Below are 18,879 nucleotides of genomic sequence, written 5' to 3'. Positions count from 1 at the left end.
ACACTTTAAGTCACACAGGGTCCGGACGTCCGATAGTTTTCGGATGTCCGGGCGTCCGCGAGGGGTCGGACGTCCGACATGGGTCGGTCGTCTGAGGCCTGTAGATATCACTGAAAATACTGTGAATTGAACAGCGACCGGACGTCCGGAGAAGACCGGAAATCCTAGTTATTCGACTCAACTTCTTCTGGTGGGAGGTTCCGGATTTCTGAAAGGGGACGGACGTCCGGGCCTCGGACGTCCGGGCCTCGGACGTCCGGGCCTCGGACGTCCGGGCCTCGGACGTCCGGAGGGAGCCGAAAATCCGAGTTATAGAGCTTATGTCCTTCTGGTGCAGGGTTCCGGATTTCCGAAGCTGGTGGGACGTCCGGCGCTCGGATGTCCGGAGGGAGCCGGAAATCCGAGTTATAGAACTCAAGTTTCTGTGGTGCATAGTTCCGGATTTCCGAAGCTGGTCGGACCTCCGGGCCTCGGACGTCCGGAGGAGGCCGGATGTCCGGGCCTCGGACGTCCGGAGGAGGCCGGATGTCCGAGTCATTGGTCCTGTTTTCTGATAACATCAGAGCAGTGGAGATGTGGTAAGAGCAGAATAGTGGATATCTAGTTTTAGCAAGTTCATCACAAAACCTGTGATCCCCTCTTAATAGTGCGGGATCCCTAAAGACTCAAGAATTATAAAAGGGGTACCGATGATCCATACTTGAGTGTATACTTTTAGTCGCTGATCATCACTCCGCACCACTAACGTCAAAGGAACTGATACCTTTGAGTTAGCCCTTTCACTTGAGCTTGATGTTGTTGTTCCTCCTTGGCTCAAGTTGAAAGCAAGACATGATGAAGTCTTCAAGCAGCTCTCTCATACACAATGTGGAAAGCCTAGCTTATGTATTCATCTTCATTTGTCCACCATGTGAACATCCACAAGAATCAAGCATGTAGTGCTCAGGAATGCTTATCTTGATCTTGTCCTTGTTAGCACATGAGCTTGTCCTTATCAACACATGATCATTAACAATAGTTTCAGTGATATATTCGTGCTAATCCACTTGAACTTGCACACCACAATCTTGATGACGATCACCACTTGACGTCATCCTTCATGAGTTGTATGAGATCTTCCTTTTGACGCAAGCCCATGGAAGCACACCTAACCCCCACATAGGAGTCTCACAAAGACCATGGGTTAGTACACAAACACGTAATGGACAATGCTTACCATACCATGGGATCACTTGATCCCTCTCGGTACATCTTATACGCTTTGTGTGTTGATCATCTTGATTTACTCTTTGTCTCAGATCTTGATCAACCTAGTGTCTCTATGACCATTCTTTGGATAATACCTTGAATACCATCTTGGTCATCATATAAACTCCTTGAACCCAACAGATGGACTTCAAGAAGTGCCTATGGACAAATCCTATAAATATAACTTAAGGCAACCATTAGTCCATAGGAATTGTCATCAATTACCAAAACCACATATGGAGATATATGCTCTAACAACGGTAGCCAAACCTCGAGTTGCCCCGAGGTGGCACCGCCGACTACTAGGTGGGTGGACCAACACTCATGCGGAGCACTGGCCCGGGGGTTGATTAAATTATCCTCGGGGTCCGGAAAGTCCCTATGCAATTTTATTAGGTGATTAGGCAAATGCAGTACCAATGTTGGGCCTTGCCAGACCAGCTTTAATCTAAAATGAATTATCAAGGGGGTCCCCATAACAACCCCGATCGTGTTAGGAGCGCTCATTTATGGAACATAACACAGGTAGCCGGAAACCAAGGGGGCCAAGGTGGAACAAAACACCAGGCTAGAAAGGCCGAGCCTTCCACCTTTTACCAAGTATATAGGTGCATTAAATTAAATAGCATTAAATATGGTGATAAGACAAGGAACCCATGTTATCACATGGAAGCAACTGCACCTGCAACTAGCAACGCTATCAACACGGTTAAGCTAGCAGTAACATAGCCAGTCAGTGGTTTGCTAGGTTGAACAGTTGAAGGTTTCATGGCATTGTTGAGAGGCTGATATTTAACACGTGGTAGGCAACGAGACATAAGCGAGAGAAGCGATGAAACTAGCATGGCAATGATAGTAATGGTATGTGGGGAAATGGTCATCTTGCCTCAGATCCCGCTTGGAAGAAGAATGCCTCCGTGAAGCAGACGAACCGACGTAGTCGAACGGTTCCTCACAATCCGACACGCTTGCGGAACTCTATCGAAACGAAGCAAACCGGAAACACAAGTCATCACACGTTATACACCACACGATGCACAACACATATGATGCATGAGCAGCTGAAAACATGCAAGTCACGGCATGACAATTCACACAAATATACACTACACATTAAGTGAAGTTCAATATGCAACGAGTTGCATATTGACGAAACTCCACGTTAGTTATTTAGTTCTATCCCGATTAGGTACTCGGCAATATTAAAAGGTTGTTAACATGGCAAAGGGGTGAAGCGGGTGAATCTACAAGTCATTCTAGTCGGTTAACACGCGGAACATAGAACGGAGCTACGGTTACTAGAGACACGCAACACAAGACAGCAACAAAATATAACAGATTCCAGACTTAGAAATATTTCAGCACCTCCAAATCAGCACTATTTCTAGCAACTTGAGAGCAAGCAAACCACACCAAAACACGCATATCTATTACAACCAAAAATACCAGGGGCTAGACAAAACATCCAAGATCAACTCTCTAGTTGACAACTTAATCAAACGGAGCACGGAATAAATCCTACGAAAAAGACAAGAGGGCAACGTAGCAAAAATATCGCGCAAACTAACTTGCTCAAAAGCTAAAACTAATTGCACAAAAAAATCACATGGATTTTTCTACCCCGAAAACATATAAAATATGTGGGGTTGCAACTCAAAAATATTACCACGCGAAAATGCGAGATAATGGCCTAGACACGGAAAAATAAACTAGCGCAATTCCCTACACGCAAAAATACAAATGACTGCTCTAAAATACATGGAAAAATGGTTCCTAAAACATGGGCATTTAACCTACGGCATACGAGCTAACGGGACTTGCGCGAAAAAATAAATACGGGACATAAACATAATAGGACAACACGTTAATCTATGCATTTGGCACGCTAAACTATGTCAAACAAATATGCAAGGTGCACAAACGTAATCTACGCGTAAAACTTCACGAAATACATATCCAAATCACCGCGATCCGACTAACGGAATAAGAGTTACGGGCGTTTTAATATACGGTTATTTCTGGAATTTAATTATTCCGAAAACCACATAAATAACTAACGGGCCTACAGGGACATGGCGTAGTTTAACTAATGCTTGCCTGGGGCGAGGAAAAGAGGCAGGGGAGGTAGGAACATGGGCTCTCACCTTAGTAGGCCTTGGCCTGGTCGGCCGACCCACGTGGGCGAGGGAGCAGGCCGCTGGCGCGGTGGAGGCGAGGCGGGCCGAGGCCAGCTGCTGGTGGGGGGCGGCTGCGGTGACCTGCTGGGCCGGCTGGCGCAGGGACCAACTAGGCGCTGGAGGGCTGCTGCGACGCCCCTCGTCGTTCTCCCGTTCCCCGGTCGAGGCGAGGGCATAACGATGGCGGCGGGTCCTGGAGACACCGACGGGACGACGCGGGGCGGCGGCTGCCGGCGGGCTCCACGGCGGCGCAGGGATCCGGCGAGGCACCTCACGGGAGGCCGAGTGACGGCGTGGGCCGGCCGGATCTGGGCGCACATCGGGGAAAGCAGCGGCGGCGCATGGCGGCGGCGCGGGCTGGCCGGAGGCGAGCTGTGGCGCACGGTTCCACAGGCGGCGGCGGATCAAGGGGTTGCAGCGAGGCACGGCTCTGCAGCGGCGGCGAGGCGACGAAGGCAGGCGGCGGGGCTCAGGCACCGGATCGGGGCCGGAGGCGGCAGGAGCAGGAGCTCAGGGCACGGGGAGATTGGGGCACAGGGAGCTCCTCGGCGGCGGATGGGCTCGGCTGGGCCTGATCTGGGCCTGGCAGGCCCGCGGGAGGAGAGAGGAGGTGGGAGAGACTAGGGTTTGCACGCTTTTCGAGGCAAAGGAGGGTGCTTTCTGAAAATAAGCACGGGGGTCTATTTATAGGCAAATGGGGGGCTAGTTTAACCGGAATCGCGTACCGGATCCAACCGTGCGGTCGGAATCGAATGATTCCGCGCGCGGGAATGGGTGAGTGCCTCTGAAGAGTGGTATACTGGAGACGAGAGGAAAACGGGCGGCACGGCAACGATTTTTTTAAACACCGACAGACGTCCGACGGTAGACCAAATACGGTGCCGCTACGGTCGACTGTTCGGGTACCAGACGGTCTCCGATCACGACGAAATTCGACAGGCGGCCTAGCTATAACTAATCACGACCGCATGCCGAGTTTCACCCCGATCAGAGAAAGTTTAGCGCACACTTTTAAAACAGGGTTTCGACGGTGCCGCGGGCGCGTGCGAGTGCGGCCGGACTCAGAACGGACAACGTCGAGAACCGGCAACTACTAACGGATGCAAGTTTTGAAAACGGGCGGCAACGGGATGCCGATGCAATGCTGATGATGCGCATGATGCGATGATGATGTGACAAAAGAAAACAGACACACGACGAAAACGGAAAGAAAGGGGAATCTTCTGGAACGTCGGCATCGGGCTGTCACAGCACCCTCGTGGGGCCACCCCCTCGGATCACCCCCATAGTGTTGTTCATACCTGTTCGCGCGGGGGCGTTCCATGGGGTCGCGCTCGTGCCTCCTGCTGTAGTGACGGCCCGCGTGGTCTCCTCCGTGGCCCGTAGATGTGCTGGTACTGTTGTCGTCGGTCCACGTGAGCCCCCGAGGGTTCATGTAGTCGAGCCTATGGTACTCTCTCCCCGCTCTGTGAAGCGTGCCGGGGAAAGCTAGGTGGCGCCCTCCCAGTGGGGTCGAGTCTTGCACCCCCATCTGCTCCCGCCTGATCCCCTATAGGGGTGAGCCCCGATGGATGTTCGGGGCGCGCCTGCGCGGTCCTTCTGTTGCAAGTCCTGGCGACGCGGGTTGACAAGCACGGCTCACGCGGGAGCGAGGTCGGGTTTCGTCGGCGGCGAAGAGCCCGAGGGGGCGCGCGTGGCCTCTGATATGGCGGTGGCGTGCAGTGCGCTGACGCCTGAGCTCGTACGCCACCAGTAGCGCGCCATGCCTGTGTGTCGGGTGTTGGCAAGCTCGGACGAGGGGAGGGGCCAGCGGGACGCGCGGAAGAGCCGGGGCGACGCGGGGATGTTGTACGATTGGTGAAGGTGGCAAACCCCGGCACCCGCCTGAAGCCTGACCAGCATGGTCGTTGGCCCTCGAGGTGGAGGGGGGCAGCTGGGCGCCGTGGCCCGCCCACGCGGGCAACCTGCCTCTCCACGCGGACTCGTTGTTTCCCCGCCATGGGTGCGGTCAGTTTCGGTGGGCCGAACTTTGGGGAGACCTCGACACGCCCCCTACCTGGCGCGACAAAAGTTGGATTTCGGGCTCCTCAAAACCCTAAGGACTCGAACACTGGGGCGTGTATGAAGGTCTCTCCCTGCTTTGCCTCGCCTATCCCACTACTCGATGGAAACGACGAAGGACTCGCTCGATGGCGAGGGGAACACAAAACACAACAGTTTACCCAGGTTCGGGTCGCTGCGAAGAGTAAAACCCTACTCCTTCTTTTGGTGGATTGCCTCTCGCGGAGGTGGTAGATGAATTAGTACAGTGCTCTCGAGCCTCCGGAGGCAAGCGGCTAGGTGTATTGTTCTACCGTCTAAATGAACCTCCTCTCTCAAGTATCCTACCCTCTCTATTTATAGCGAAGGCTCGGGTCCTCTTCCCTCATAGCTTCGGCGAGAAGGGATCTCACAGTGGCCAATTTTGAAGGGGAACACGGGAACATGCTCCCGTGCCCAAAGGTGGTCTTCGCCTGCAAAGTAACTGTCCGCGCTGCATAGACGGACCTGTGGGTGACGTTTGCCCTACTGGCGAGCGGTTGCGGCTTTGTTGCACCAGGAGGGAAACCTTTGAAAGATGCCTTTGGAACCCGTGTATGCTCCTGCCTCTTTTGCACCAAAGGGGAAACTGCTCCGTCCTGCCATCTACTGCTCGCTTGTCCCTTCCTGGCGTCACCCTTGACTCCTGAGGTTGGGCCTTGCCTCAGAACGTTCGCTGCTCCGGAGGGGTCCTGAGGAGGCCCCCTGCGGGTCTTGACGTTGCTCCTCCTTGTGAGGCTTGGCCCCTCGCGAGGGCCTTGTCCCGGGAGGGGCCGTCCGAGTCGTTCATGTGTTGACGAAGCGGGCCCTCCCTGGGCCGCAGGCAAGCAGGTCTGGGTACCCCCGTTCCCAGAACGCCGACAAATCCCACTTCAAATTTATGCCTGGTAGCTTTGTTTCTTCCTCTCAACAAATACGCTTTTCCCACTTCACTCTGAATTTCACAAGCATAGTCTTCTATTGGTATTCGATTAGTCGGATCACCAAATATCCGACTTATGGAATTCCAATACATGTTTCCTCGTGGTTGGTTTGTGCTCTCATTATTTGGGGGATTGGTACTCTCATTTGTCTCGGGGGGGGGAGGGTAGTGCTCTCATCGGTTGAGGGATTAGTACTCTCATTTGTAGCAGGGGTAGTGCTCGTCAGCATCGATTGAGGGATTACTAGTATCATTTGTTGGAGTTGGGTGCATTATATTCTCAACTGGGGCTGGTCGAACAACAACATCAATTGGGGGAGTATTGGGTTCGGGAACAACAGGGTTGGCTTTTGAATCGTTTGCAAACCAACTGTGCAAAGCCCTCTTTCTCTTCATTACAAACAAGAATAACGATGGATAGATGGATTAATTTTAGGATGTTAACAACCACCAACACCAACCACTGTACAACTAACTAGCTACTATGAATCAGTAATCACACGCTAGCTAGCTAAAGTGTGAAATTTGAAATACTGAAACTAAAAACTAAAGGTGAATACAACCTTCAGCCTTTTAGAGAAGAGCAGCAACATCAGAGGTGATTGAACTACGTTAGAGCCTGGACCCGTTCAACACATGCTGGTCAACGGTGAGCAAGAGGACGACCAAGCCCCCTAACCCATGGCCACAGCCTTGCCGTTGCCGTCGGAGCAGACAAGGATGCCACCAGACGAGGTGTTGGGGATGGGATGAGCACCTTCAGGCCTTGTTTGGTAGGAAGGGGTTGGAGAGGATTGTGGAGGGGGGGGGGTCAGAGGATTGGGTGAATCCCTTCCTTCCACCCAATCCTCTCAAATCCCCTCAATTGCCAAATCCCCGAGCCATGAGACAAGGTTTCCGAGCCGCGTGGGTAGGAAGAAATCGAGGGGGGTTAGAGAGGATTGAAGGGGTTTGCTCATCACAAACCCTGTCCACCAAATGAACATGCAGGGAATCGTGGGGTTTCTGATCCCCTCGAGGATAATCCCCTACAAACCTCCTCAAACCCTGCGCACCAAACAAGGCCTCAGTGAGACGTTGGGGACTTGGGTTGGTTGGGAGCTTAGGATTAGTGAAGGTTGGCTGGTCTCCGTCGAGGACGACGACACGACGCGATGAAGAGGTTCCAACAGCTGGCGACGACTAGGGCACGAAAGACATGGCGGGCGACCGTGAGCGTGGTCTCGGGCTCTCTACGTGTGACCCTGTGTCCCTCTGGAACGTTGGATGAAACGATCAAACGTGCGGTGTTGGGCTGGGCTAGGCTTTTCAAAGTATCTTGAGCGTGTTAACCTCCCTCCCGCCCCAACACCAAATAGACTCGTCGTTGTTTGTGTGTGAGGATGGGCTCTTTTGTGTTGTACTCTCTCCATTCCCTTATACAAGGCCACCAACTCAAATTACAGGTACCACAGTAGAGTTTAGTGACTACTTTACAAGCCAGCTTTTCTTTTCTTTTAGCAGGATCATTAATATGGCGTATGCATGTAAGAAAGAAATAAGAGGGAAGTAGCCGCGTGTCATTATGACTACATGCATGCAAGTATTAAACAAGTTACTAGTACGGAGAAACGTCATTAATTTTTGTCTTATTTAATGTTAGTGACCTTGTATAGATGCAAAATGTATTTTTCATTGTAGCCTTGTATAAGGAAATGAAGGAAGTACTAGCTTGCTTTATAGTGTTGTCTTTGTGTAAACTTGTTCGCGAGTGGTGTGTGAGCTACGCTTGTTGTTCGCGGTGATTGATAGTTTCTTTGTAATTTTAAGTGTATGACTTTTATAAAGCTATAGTATGGTAGAAAATAAGTTGTTTTCCCTAAAAATTAAATAAAAATGACCCTATTTTCCTACCGCAGTTTTCACCGCTCCTCGCTCATGTCTCCTGCGTCGAGCGGTAGGATCCCCCAAGTTGCTCATTTTTAAGGTCGGAGTTGGTTTTTGCCATTATGTAGGTTCCATGACTATGTATGTAATCATTCACCTCTAGAAATTTGCTTGTTGTCACGCAAATCAAGAAATTGATCTATAGAAGCTGTTTGTTGTCACATAGTCGGTTGCTTGGAAGTTTATCAACTATTGCTAAAAGCTTTTAGAGTTTATAGCATAAATTATAAGACAATAGTTGCTTACCATCCTAACAACATTTGCTTAAACAAAGCAATCCAATTTGCTTGGTATTTTTTACTGTTTTTTGTCCATATAACAGATCTATTTCTCTTACAGCACAACTTCTATCCGCACTACTTTTTCCTAACCATTGCACTACAATTGCCTACAAGTCTGACACACTTGATATAAGCCTTCTACGGTTGACAACACCTGCGTGTAGCAGTACAGTTGCTCACCAATCATACTGCTTTTGCCTAACCATTGCACTAAAGTTGTCTACAACTCTGACAACAATTGCTATAAATCTTCCACAATTGACAGCATCCGCGTGTAGCAATACAACTGCTCACCAATCTCACTACTTTTTGCCTAACTATCGCACTACAGTTGCTTAACTATCAATTTTTTCTTTCAGGAAAGGTACATGTAACAATCCATACCCATACACTCATGGAGATTCAGGTTTAATAGATGAGAGGGTTGGAGAATCATAATGAACAAGCCCAAAAGCAGGGATAAGAGTAAGAGATCGCACCTCCTTCCTCTTGTAGATGACAACATATATTTTGTGTGTGTTACTGATGCTTTTAGAAGCTCTAATGATTCAGATCCATGACGATTTGGTCCTCACACGTAATTTAGGGAAGAAGAAGATCCAAGAAGACGTGAGAGGGGGAAGGGGCGGGTAGAGAGATGTGGAGGGACCAGACAGAGTCACGAGGTGGGGAGGGACCAACTCAGCCTTACAGTCGCGATGAGAAGCGCGTGGGGGTTGACCGCGAGCGTGGCTCGGCCTCCTTCTTTTTTTGTACGGACACGATGACGGGGACCAATACTTACCTAATATGACTGGTTGCTAGGAATCCCTACCCAGCAATCAATTGGTGCCTAGCCGCGTCCTAGATAAATTAACCCACTTTTCTTTTTAACTAGAGGATGCCCGACGCGTTGCTGCGGAAACCTTGTCAAAAGAATGCATAAAGGTTGTTAAAGAATATCTATAACCGATGGAAAGAAAATCTAAACTTAAAATGAAGAAAATACAAAGGGTATAAAAAGTAAAAACTGAATTACTGTTAAAAGAATGCCATTTCTAACAAGAATATGAATGTAAACTACGTAGAAATGATAGAAGCGACGAAAACATATATCTTCAATAAAATTCTAATGCAAAAGATAACTTCTGAATAAAATGCATGAATTAATGATGTGATGTTTGCACCCATAGAATAATGTAAAAACAATGTAATTTATAACTTACAACCATAATTTACTTTTGTGGCATAGTTGCATGTACTGTAGCTGTTACAGCATACTCCCTCCGTTCCTAAATATAAGTCTTTTAAAAGATTTCACTAGGGGTCTATATACAGAGCAAAATGAGTAAATCTACACTTTAAAGTATGTCTATATACATCCGTATGTAGTCCATTAGTGAAATCTTTAAAAAGACTTAAGAACGGAGGGAGTAGAAGATTACCGCAGTTTTCACCGCTCCTCGCTCCTGTCTCCTGCGCCCAGCGGCATGATCCCGATCCAAAAGACGACCGGACCCTCGCCCTCGCGTATGCCGGTTTGGACCTCACTTTACCCCGTTGTGCTGTACCGCCTCCCTCCTCTTCCCTCTCACCCCAAATCCCAAACCTCCCCCGCCTCCTTCCGGCGGCCCCAAAACCCTAGCCCGCCCCCGCCCCCGATCCCGCCGCCATGGACGACAGCCTCTACGACGAGTTCGGCAACTACATCGGCCCGGCGCTCGCCGACTCCGACGCCGATGACTCGGACGCCGACGCCTCCCCGTCCCCCTCGCAGTCCCGCTCCCCCTCCCCGGCGCGCTCCCCGTCCGGCTCCCCCGGCTCCCGCCGCCCCGCCGCCCTCATGGACGTCGACGACGACGACTACGCCGACGCCGCCCAGAACGCCGTCGTCCTCGCCGAGGACAAGAAGTACTACCCCACCGCCGAGGAGGTCTACGGCCCGGGCGTCGAGGCGCTCGTCATGGACGAGGACGAGCAGGCGCTCGAGAAGCCCATCGTCGCGCCGCCCCGCGTCGTCAAGTTCGAGGTCGGCACCCGCGCCGGCGCGACCTCCACCTACGCCTCCACCGATTTCATCCTCGGCCTCGCCTCCAACCCGCTGCTGGTCCGCAATGTGGCGCTCGTGGGCCACCTGCAGCACGGGAAGACGGTGTTCATGGACATGCTCGTGGAGCAGACCCACGAGGTGGACACATTTGACTCCGAGGGCGAGCGCCACATCCGGTTCACAGACACCCGGGTCGACGAGCAGGAGCGCAGGGTCTCCATCAAGGCTGTGCCCATGTCACTCGTGCTCGAGTCGGGGAATGGCAAGTCCTATCTCTGCAATATCATGGACACGCCTGGGCATGTCAATTTTTCAGACGAGATGACTGCTGCGCTCAGGCTAGCGGATGGGGCTGTGCTTGTTGTCGATGCTGCTGAGGGCGTCATGGTAATTCACTGATCCAATTGCTTTATACATCTCTGCTCAACTGGGATTGAACTCTGTTTGCTATATCGAAGTAGGTAGTACTGAATGTTAAATAAGGTTATGACGTTTTTTTAAATGAGTATTAAACTGGAATTAGTGCTGTGACGTTTTTTAAATGTTAGATAAGGTTATGGCAATTGCATCTGTCTGAATGTGAGATATGGGTTGTTCATCATAATTCATTTTGACAAGAGACTTGCTAGGGATACATCTTTACAGCTTCACAAGTTCATTGGATTTCTTTTCAAGAATGAGTTATTTCCCTTTTTCTTGTTGGAGGTGGATAAAACATATGTGTATCAGTATTACAAGAACCACATCTTACCCAAGCATCTGAAGAATACAATGAATGACATGGCTGGTTCAAAATAGTGCTAGGCGTATGCATGGCGGTTGGTCTTCGCCTAGTGCCTAAGGGACACTTAAGAGCCTAGGCAGTTGTGCAATTTTGACCCTCAGGGGTGTATTTGGCGTATAGACATTAATTTAGGGCATGATAATGAGTAAATTACCAGCTGCTGGTTTGGTCGTCGCCTGGCACCTAAGAACAGGAGACTGAAGCTACAAATATATTAGCACTATATAAGAACAGGAGATCTGCATGTTTTAACATGCGATATTTATCCTGCATCTAACAAGTCTGAAGGCAAATAGGTAATGCTTTAGTTTAACTTGGTTTATGTGAGCTTAACCCTGTTTTCAAGAAAGCGTTCTTAAGCGCTGAGAGATGGCAAAGCGCTTCGCTTTTGCCCTAAGCGGTAGATTAAGCTTTTTTTTAATTTGGCCAGACTTGACTGTTTTTGAACTAATTTTGCTTGTCTGCTTGTGCAATAATGGCAATATCCCATTTATCTTATTGTTATGCTATCTTTGGGAACTATTTCCTTCATACGCTGGCAAAATTATGGCCACATGATCTCTATTAGGCTATGACTATTTGAACTGAACTGCATTTTAGTTGTTATTTTGCTTGCCATGTGAACCTGATGCGTATTCGCTATGGTGTGAACTGTATTTTAGATACTATTCAATTACACATGTGCCATGTTTCCTATTTTCCTGTGTTTATTATTCAAAATATGTCAAATTCTAGCCAATTTCAAAAAACGCTTAAGCGCGGTTAAGCTGTGCTTAAGCACCCATTGCTCTAAGCTGTGGCCTTCCGCTTCGCTTACGCTTTCCGCTTTTTTGAACATTGGCTTAACCTTTTATTCAGTTGGAACTTATAAGTGGTTTGTTGGTGCTGCATTTGGGACAACAACAGCTGCATGTGCTGATGACAAAGGCATTGAGAAATAAGTAGAGTTGACTCTAGGTAGCATGTTGAATATGTGTTGTTTTCTTGAAATTATCAGCATTGCACTAGGTAGCATGTTGAAAATGTGTTGTTTCTTGAAATTATCAGCATTGTTTTGTATTGTGTCTGTTGTGTTGTCTTAAAAATGGAGCATATATTATCACAAAATTAGAACATAGCAACACGCCTGGCAAGCAAAACATCTATTTGTCAGCTTGTTCGTCTTGTATTAGCTCAAACTAGGTGGACAGTGGGCTTATATAAAAGACCTTATATCCTTAAGCTGCATGTTAATGACCTTCACTACTGTTTTCACTCAAATGAAAAACTGCAAATCTGCAACATGCACTAGAAGCAGAATATAAGTTGGTGGTGTTGAGTTTTTTTCCTTTTGCCAATAACAGGTTTAGCTTGGCTGCATGCATACATGCTAGCATTCCCAGAATTAAATTGCGGAAGTTAATTTTCCTTTTTATTGGAACATCTATATATATTTATATTTATTTATCTCCATTGATGAGTAGGTAAACACTGAGAGGGCGATTCGTCATGCAATCCAAGAAAGACTTCCCATCGTTGTTGTGATTAACAAGGTACATTTTGCTTGGTTCCACTTTTTTCTAATACAATTCAGTTCCAAGCTGAAGCTGACATATGCTTTCGTGTTGTGGTTTTACAGGTCGACAGACTGATAACAGAGCTAAAGCTACCCCCAAATGATGCGTATTTTAAGCTACGACATACACTGGACACAATCAATGATCTAATCTCGTCTTGTTCTACCACAGTAGGTGGCACTCAACTGGTAGACCCTGCTGCTGGAAATGTTTGCTTTGCGAGTGGTTCTGCTGGCTGGTCTTTTACCTTGCAATCTTTTGCGCATCTTTATTTGAAGATTCATGGTATTCAGTTTGACCATGAGAAATTTGCATCTCGTCTATGGGGAGATTTGTATTATGACCATAACTCTAGAACCTTCAAAAAGAAGCCGCCTGCAGCAGGAGCTAATAGGTCATTCATTGAGTTCATCCTTGAGCCTCTGTATAAAATCTACAGTCAGGTTGTTGGAGAGCAACAGAGAATTCTTGAAGTAACTCTAGCTGACTTGGGTGTGACACTGAGCAATGCAGCTTATAAGCTTAATGTTAGGCCTTTGCTGAGACTTGCTTGCCGCTCAATTTTTGGCACTGCTACTGGTTTTACCGACATGCTAGTGAAAAACATCCCCAATGTTAAGGATGGTGCTGCAAGGAAAATAGAACACATATACACCGGTCAACAAGATTCCTCCATTGTGGATGCAATGAAGAAATGTGATTCCCATGGTCCTCTTATGGTCAATGTTACAAAACTGTATCCTAAGCCTGACTGTAGTGTCTTTGATGCCTTTGGACGAGTTTATAGTGGCACAATACAGACTGGTCAGACAGTTCGGGTGCTTGGAGAAGGTTATTCCCCCGATGATGAAGAGGATATGACTGTCAAAGAGGTCACCAAGTTGTGGGTCTATCAGGCACGGTACCGTGTTCCAATAAGTAAGGCACCTGCTGGTTCTTGGGTTCTTATTGAAGGCGTGGATGCATCAATCATGAAAACTGCAACCATATGTCCTATGAACATGGATGAAGATGTGTACATATTTAGGCCTCTACGCTTCAATACCTTACCTGTTGTAAAGATAGCAGCTGAGCCTCTTAACCCGAGTGAGCTACCTAAAATGGTGGAAGGTCTACGTAAAATTAGCAAGAGTTACCCTCTTGCTATTACTAAGGTAGAAGAGTCAGGGGAACACACTATACTTGGGACTGGTGAGCTATATCTAGATTCTATAATGAAGGACCTCAGAGAGCTTTACTCTGAGGTAGAAGTGAAGGTATAAAGCAATGCACTTGGTCTATTTTTCCTTCTTTTTTGAACCAGATTTTTACTTTGCTGCCTTGTTTGTACACAGGTTGCAGATCCAGTTGTGACATTTTGTGAAACAGTTGTTGATACTTCCTCTATGAAATGTTTTGCTGAAACACCCAACAAGAGGAACAAAATTACCATGGTTAGATTTTGTTTTTGGCTTTTCTTGTGCCCATCTTTCTTCATCATAGTAAACAAACACACATGGTCTAATTGCGGCTTTCTTTGTCTGTGACAACATGCAGTTAGCTGAACCACTAGAGAAGGGCTTGGCAGAAGATATAGAGAATGGCCTTGTCAGCCTTGACTCAAGGCAGAAAGAAGTCACCGACTTCTTTCGCCAACGATACCAGTGGGATGTGCTTGCAGCAAGGTCAATATGGGCTTTTGGACCCGACAAGCAGGTAAGATGGCAAACTGCTTACTGACCTGTCATTGTGTAGGCGTGTATCAAATTTGATCTTATTGGTTGGGTTCTCTCATCTGTTGTTAGAGTTGTATGAGTCCCTCCAGCCCACCGATTAAATGTTTCCTGTTGATGTTGAGTTGTTCACGTGCCACAAACTTTCCACCAGACCATCAGTTCGTTTCATCCATATCGTATTTCCAGTTTGTGGATTGAACATATCTTACTTTGACATACAGGGTCCTAACATTCTACTGGATGACTCTCTTTCGGTTGAGGTGGATAAGAACTTGCTAAATGCAGTCAAAGATTCAATTGTTCAAGGGTAGGGCACTCTGTTCTGTTAATTCAAATTTCCTTCGGAATATTTGTGAGTTCCTTAACCATTTTATTTGCTGCCCTAACCTCAGGTTTCAGTGGGGTGCTAGAGAAGGCCCCTTGTGTGATGAACCAATTAGGAATGTGAAGTTCAAGATCCTAAATGCAAATATCGCTCCAGAACCACTGCACCGTGGTGGCGGCCAAATAATCCCCACAGCTCGTCGGGTTGTCTACTCAGCATTTCTGATGGCTAATCCTCGACTTATGGAGCCTGTTTATTATATTGAGGTTAGTCATGGAATCATGGTTCTTGTACATAGACTAATCATCACTATCTAGAACATGTGTATTTGATGACCTGGTCTCACAAATGAGTGCATTTGGCATCGGCAGATCCAAACTCCAATTGACTGTGTATCTGCTATATATACGGTTCTGTCACGGCGACGTGGCCATGTGACAGCCGATGTACCCAAGCCAGGCACTCCAGTTTACGTTGTTAAGGTAATAAGTGTGTTATATTTCTTCTGATCCAGCCTTATATTTTTACCTTGCATAAAACTTGTATGATTTTCTTGCTGATGGTATAATTTCTACGTTTGTCAGGCATTTTTACCTGTCATCGAGTCTTTTGGGTTTGAGACAGATCTCAGATACCATACACAGGGGCAAGCATTTTGTGTGTCAGTGTTTGACCACTGGGCCATTGTTCCTGGCGATCCTCTTGACAAGGGCATTGTCCTCCGGCCTCTGGAACCGGCACCCATCCAACACCTTGCCCGTGAGTTCATGGTGAAGACCAGGCGAAGGAAGGTGAGACATACATCTAGATATACCGAACGTACATACAATGATAGCCTCTTTTGAACTGGTCATAGAATTAATCGCATGCACACCCATTTTCCAGGGCATGAGCGAGGATGTTAGCATCAACAAGTTCTTTGACGAGGCCATGATGAACGAGCTGGCGCAACAGACTGCAGATATCAACTTGATGATGTAGTTTGATGATGGAAGCCCTTGCAATTGTCCATTGTCCTTTTGCACTGGGAACATATCACTTCCATGGGGCTATCATGACGTGATTTTCAAGGAGACGCAATTTGCAGCATTTTGATGGTTGGGTATTATTTATAACGGATCATTGTAGACCAAGTACCATTTGTAGTCATGTATGTACCATCGCTCTAACATCTACGTCGTCTAACCAGTTAGTGTAACCATCGACCGAGAGCTGAGACTGGTGTTGAATTATGATATGCGATGACATCTCCAGGGATGATGATACCTTTTCTTGTTTGATTTTTTCTTTACATACTACAACCACTGTAGCACTGAGCATTTTTTCAAGATTCTGGAGGATAGTTTTGTATCTTGCCTTGCCTATTTAATCTGTGTTTTTATCAGGATGAATTACTGGAGGTAATGTGCCTTGGTGGTGTATGTGTATGTGTATCTTTATGTCCATGCTGGTTCAGGCTTAATGTTTTTGTTAAATTTCATGGTTTGTATTCTGTCACTGTCCCCTCCATTCCCGGCATGCAGGGCATAGGTGGATAAGGGCCCATTTGGTTTGAAGGTGGGGGATGGAGTTTAGGGGCAAGGAGATTAAAAGTCATTGGTTAGAGATTGGGAGTTAGAGTGAAGAGGGAAATGATGTGGTTAGCAAACTCAAAATCCATATAGAGTGAAAAGGAAAATGAACTTCCATCTATTTCTTTACATGATGGGGTCTGTTAATTCGTGAGCATGTTTTCTATCTGGATTAATTTTCATCATGTATTAAACACCAGATTTGCTAATTCTCATCTACTCCCTCCGTTTTTAAATATAAGTCTTCTTTAAATATTTCACTAGGAGATTACATACGGAGCAAAATGAGTAAGTCTATACTTTAAAGTATGTCTAACTGATGAAAAGGGCTAGCGCAGTCCACACATATATATTGTCCTTTATACTATTTCTGAGGGGGGTGCACCGAAGCGGGACTTTTGTAAGATAACTATTTGAAATAATTCACTTTTGGAGTTCATAACCATCAGAACTAACTCATTAGATGTACAAAGTACTAATGAAAGGTTTCTTACACCACAAATGAAATATTTTAACCCTCATGTGTGTTAAGATGAATGTGGTTCGTCCATTATTATCTTGATTCAAGAGGACCAGAAGGTGGGTTTGATTTTTTGAGAGGACAGTGAAGATTGATATTTGGCGAGGTTTGTAGTAGCTGGCATTTGTTTGCCTTGCGGACCATACTACTATATCATCATCTATACTCCCAGTCCTCTATTTTTTTTTATGTTTGGTGGCAGATGTCTCATTTGTTTTATGTGTAAAACCAATATGGTCGGCGATCCATATTATTATGTTACAAAATTGTTGCTTCTTACCTATGAGTTGTGAACTTTATTGCCAACCGTGTTTGATCAATCTTATGAGAAGCTTATGCAACGTTTGGGGATGAATAAGAACAGGAAAAAAATGTTGTCTTCTAAAAGGAAACATTTTTTTATTTGCTATTTTAATTTTGTTCTTGTAATGCCAGATGATGATTACAAGTGCATAGTTCAGATGATCAAACTATGATTACTTGAACAAATAGTCTTTCGCTCCTATAGCTGATGACAATTACAACATCTTTTGATCCAACTATTCGTATGTAGTCTCGTGTTCATTTTTGTTCGACCATTACACTTATGATTCTAATATTCCTAGTCACATTTTTATTCCCGGGGATGGCCTATGTCCGCTCCGTGGGAGGGAGGAAGACTCGAATCACATCTTCTTCTCTTGTGTATCCGCGAAGTGGTCGGCGGATCTTGGGCTCACAACAATTTCCCTGACCTCTTCGCCGAACTCCAGGCTTTGCCTCCGAATCTCCGCCCCAGTAGGTGACTGACTATTGGGTTGCTTGTCTGTATACTATGGACGGTACGGAATAAGCTTGTGATTCAACGTTTACCTCTGCGACATGCTATTGACGCGGTCTTCAAAATGTGTGGCTTTATGCAGCTTTGGCGTCCGCTTAGCCGTCCGCGAGACCATGACGTCGTCAACAACATCATTGCCAATCTTCGGGCGTTGGCTCTGTGCTTGGCGCCGCCGCCCCCTCCTCCACCACCTATGTACAAAGTTCGTGCAGCTTGTTCGGCACCGCTGTATTTTTCTGTTTCTTTGGGCTTGTTAAGTTGTGTCCTCAGCGGAACCTGCGTACCTTGTGTTTGTGCTACTTGCGTGCGCCGTGTGTATGTGTGTTTGTCTTGTGGTTATTGTTGGACATTGTGCTTTGGTGGTTTGTTTTATTTATAAAGCGAGGTGAAAGCCTTTTTCAATAAACAATAATGTATAAGTATTAACACTGTCACTACATCCTATCTTACTCACACTCTTATGTCTCTACTATTAAAGGACAAACTGCCATCGTCGTGATGGTTCGACCTCCTTCTATCGATCGACCTCTCCACACCCTCCCGTACGCATGATTGGAAAAAAATCGGAAAAACCACCCACCGCTCCTCTCATCCCCGCTCGAAGAAACTGCCTAACGAATAAAAAAATTGACCCACGAACACTCGTCCCATCCTCCGTCTTCCCCACCTTGTCGCTGCCGAACCAATCTCTATCCCTTCGCTCGAGAATTATCCACTGCGGCTCCCCTCATCGTCCTCTCGTGTTCGTCATGGCTGCGGTCTTCGCCATCGAAGACGTCGCGTCGTCGTGGATGCGGTCCTGGACGTGGACATCATTGCTGGCCTCGCACTCCATCTCCGCCCATGTCGCGTTGTCGTCGTGTTGACCACCATCGCGCGGCCTCTGTACGTTGTCCACCCCACTCTTCAGGTCCATGGATAAAGTG

The 18,879-nt window shown here is 47.1% G+C and overlaps 1 protein-coding gene and 2 non-coding genes across 3 annotated transcripts; all 3 read left to right on the top strand.

Annotated features, from left to right (window-relative positions):
- Positions 1–10,151: 10,151 nt before the first annotated feature.
- Positions 10,152–16,433, top strand: LOC123407029 (110 kDa U5 small nuclear ribonucleoprotein component CLO-like). The gene is made up of 10 exons (XM_045100059.1): positions 10,152–11,049; positions 12,910–12,978; positions 13,065–14,258; positions 14,337–14,435; positions 14,539–14,697; positions 14,939–15,024; positions 15,110–15,308; positions 15,414–15,524; positions 15,627–15,833; positions 15,928–16,433. Exons 1-10 carry the CDS (start codon positions 10,285–10,287, stop codon positions 16,021–16,023), a joined length of 2,985 nt encoding a protein of 994 aa, XP_044955994.1. The 5' UTR covers positions 10,152–10,284; the 3' UTR covers positions 16,024–16,433.
- Positions 16,434–17,212: 779 nt separating this feature from the next.
- On the top strand, positions 17,213–17,308 carry LOC123414499. The gene has a single exon (XR_006614443.1). It is a non-coding gene; the product is annotated as a small nucleolar RNA Z43 (small nucleolar RNA).
- A 251-nt stretch (positions 17,309–17,559) lies between these two features.
- LOC123414410 lies at positions 17,560–17,653 on the top strand. Its single transcript, XR_006614381.1, has one exon. It is a non-coding gene; the product is annotated as a small nucleolar RNA snR60/Z15/Z230/Z193/J17 (small nucleolar RNA).
- The last annotated feature ends 1,226 nt before the right edge of the window (positions 17,654–18,879 follow it).

This window comes from Hordeum vulgare, chromosome 7H, assembly GCF_904849725.1.
Source record: "Hordeum vulgare subsp. vulgare chromosome 7H, MorexV3_pseudomolecules_assembly, whole genome shotgun sequence".
In the NCBI taxonomy this organism is placed as follows: domain Eukaryota; kingdom Viridiplantae; phylum Streptophyta; class Magnoliopsida; order Poales; family Poaceae; genus Hordeum; species Hordeum vulgare.
The sequence above is the reverse complement of the archived record's forward strand: the minus strand, read 5'-3'. Positions and strand labels throughout refer to the sequence as shown.

Excerpts from the sequence above, each read along its gene's own strand:
- LOC123407029 (XM_045100059.1), top strand. The coding sequence starts at position 10,285 with ATGGACGACAGCCTCTACGACGAGTTCGGCAACTACATCGGCCCGGCG. Across the intron at positions 15,025-15,109 it reads AAAGATTCAATTGTTCAAGG|GTTTCAGTGGGGTGCTAGAG; the intron begins GTAGGGCACTCT and ends CCCTAACCTCAG. Across the intron at positions 15,525-15,626 it reads CTCCAGTTTACGTTGTTAAG|GCATTTTTACCTGTCATCGA; the intron begins GTAATAAGTGTG and ends TACGTTTGTCAG.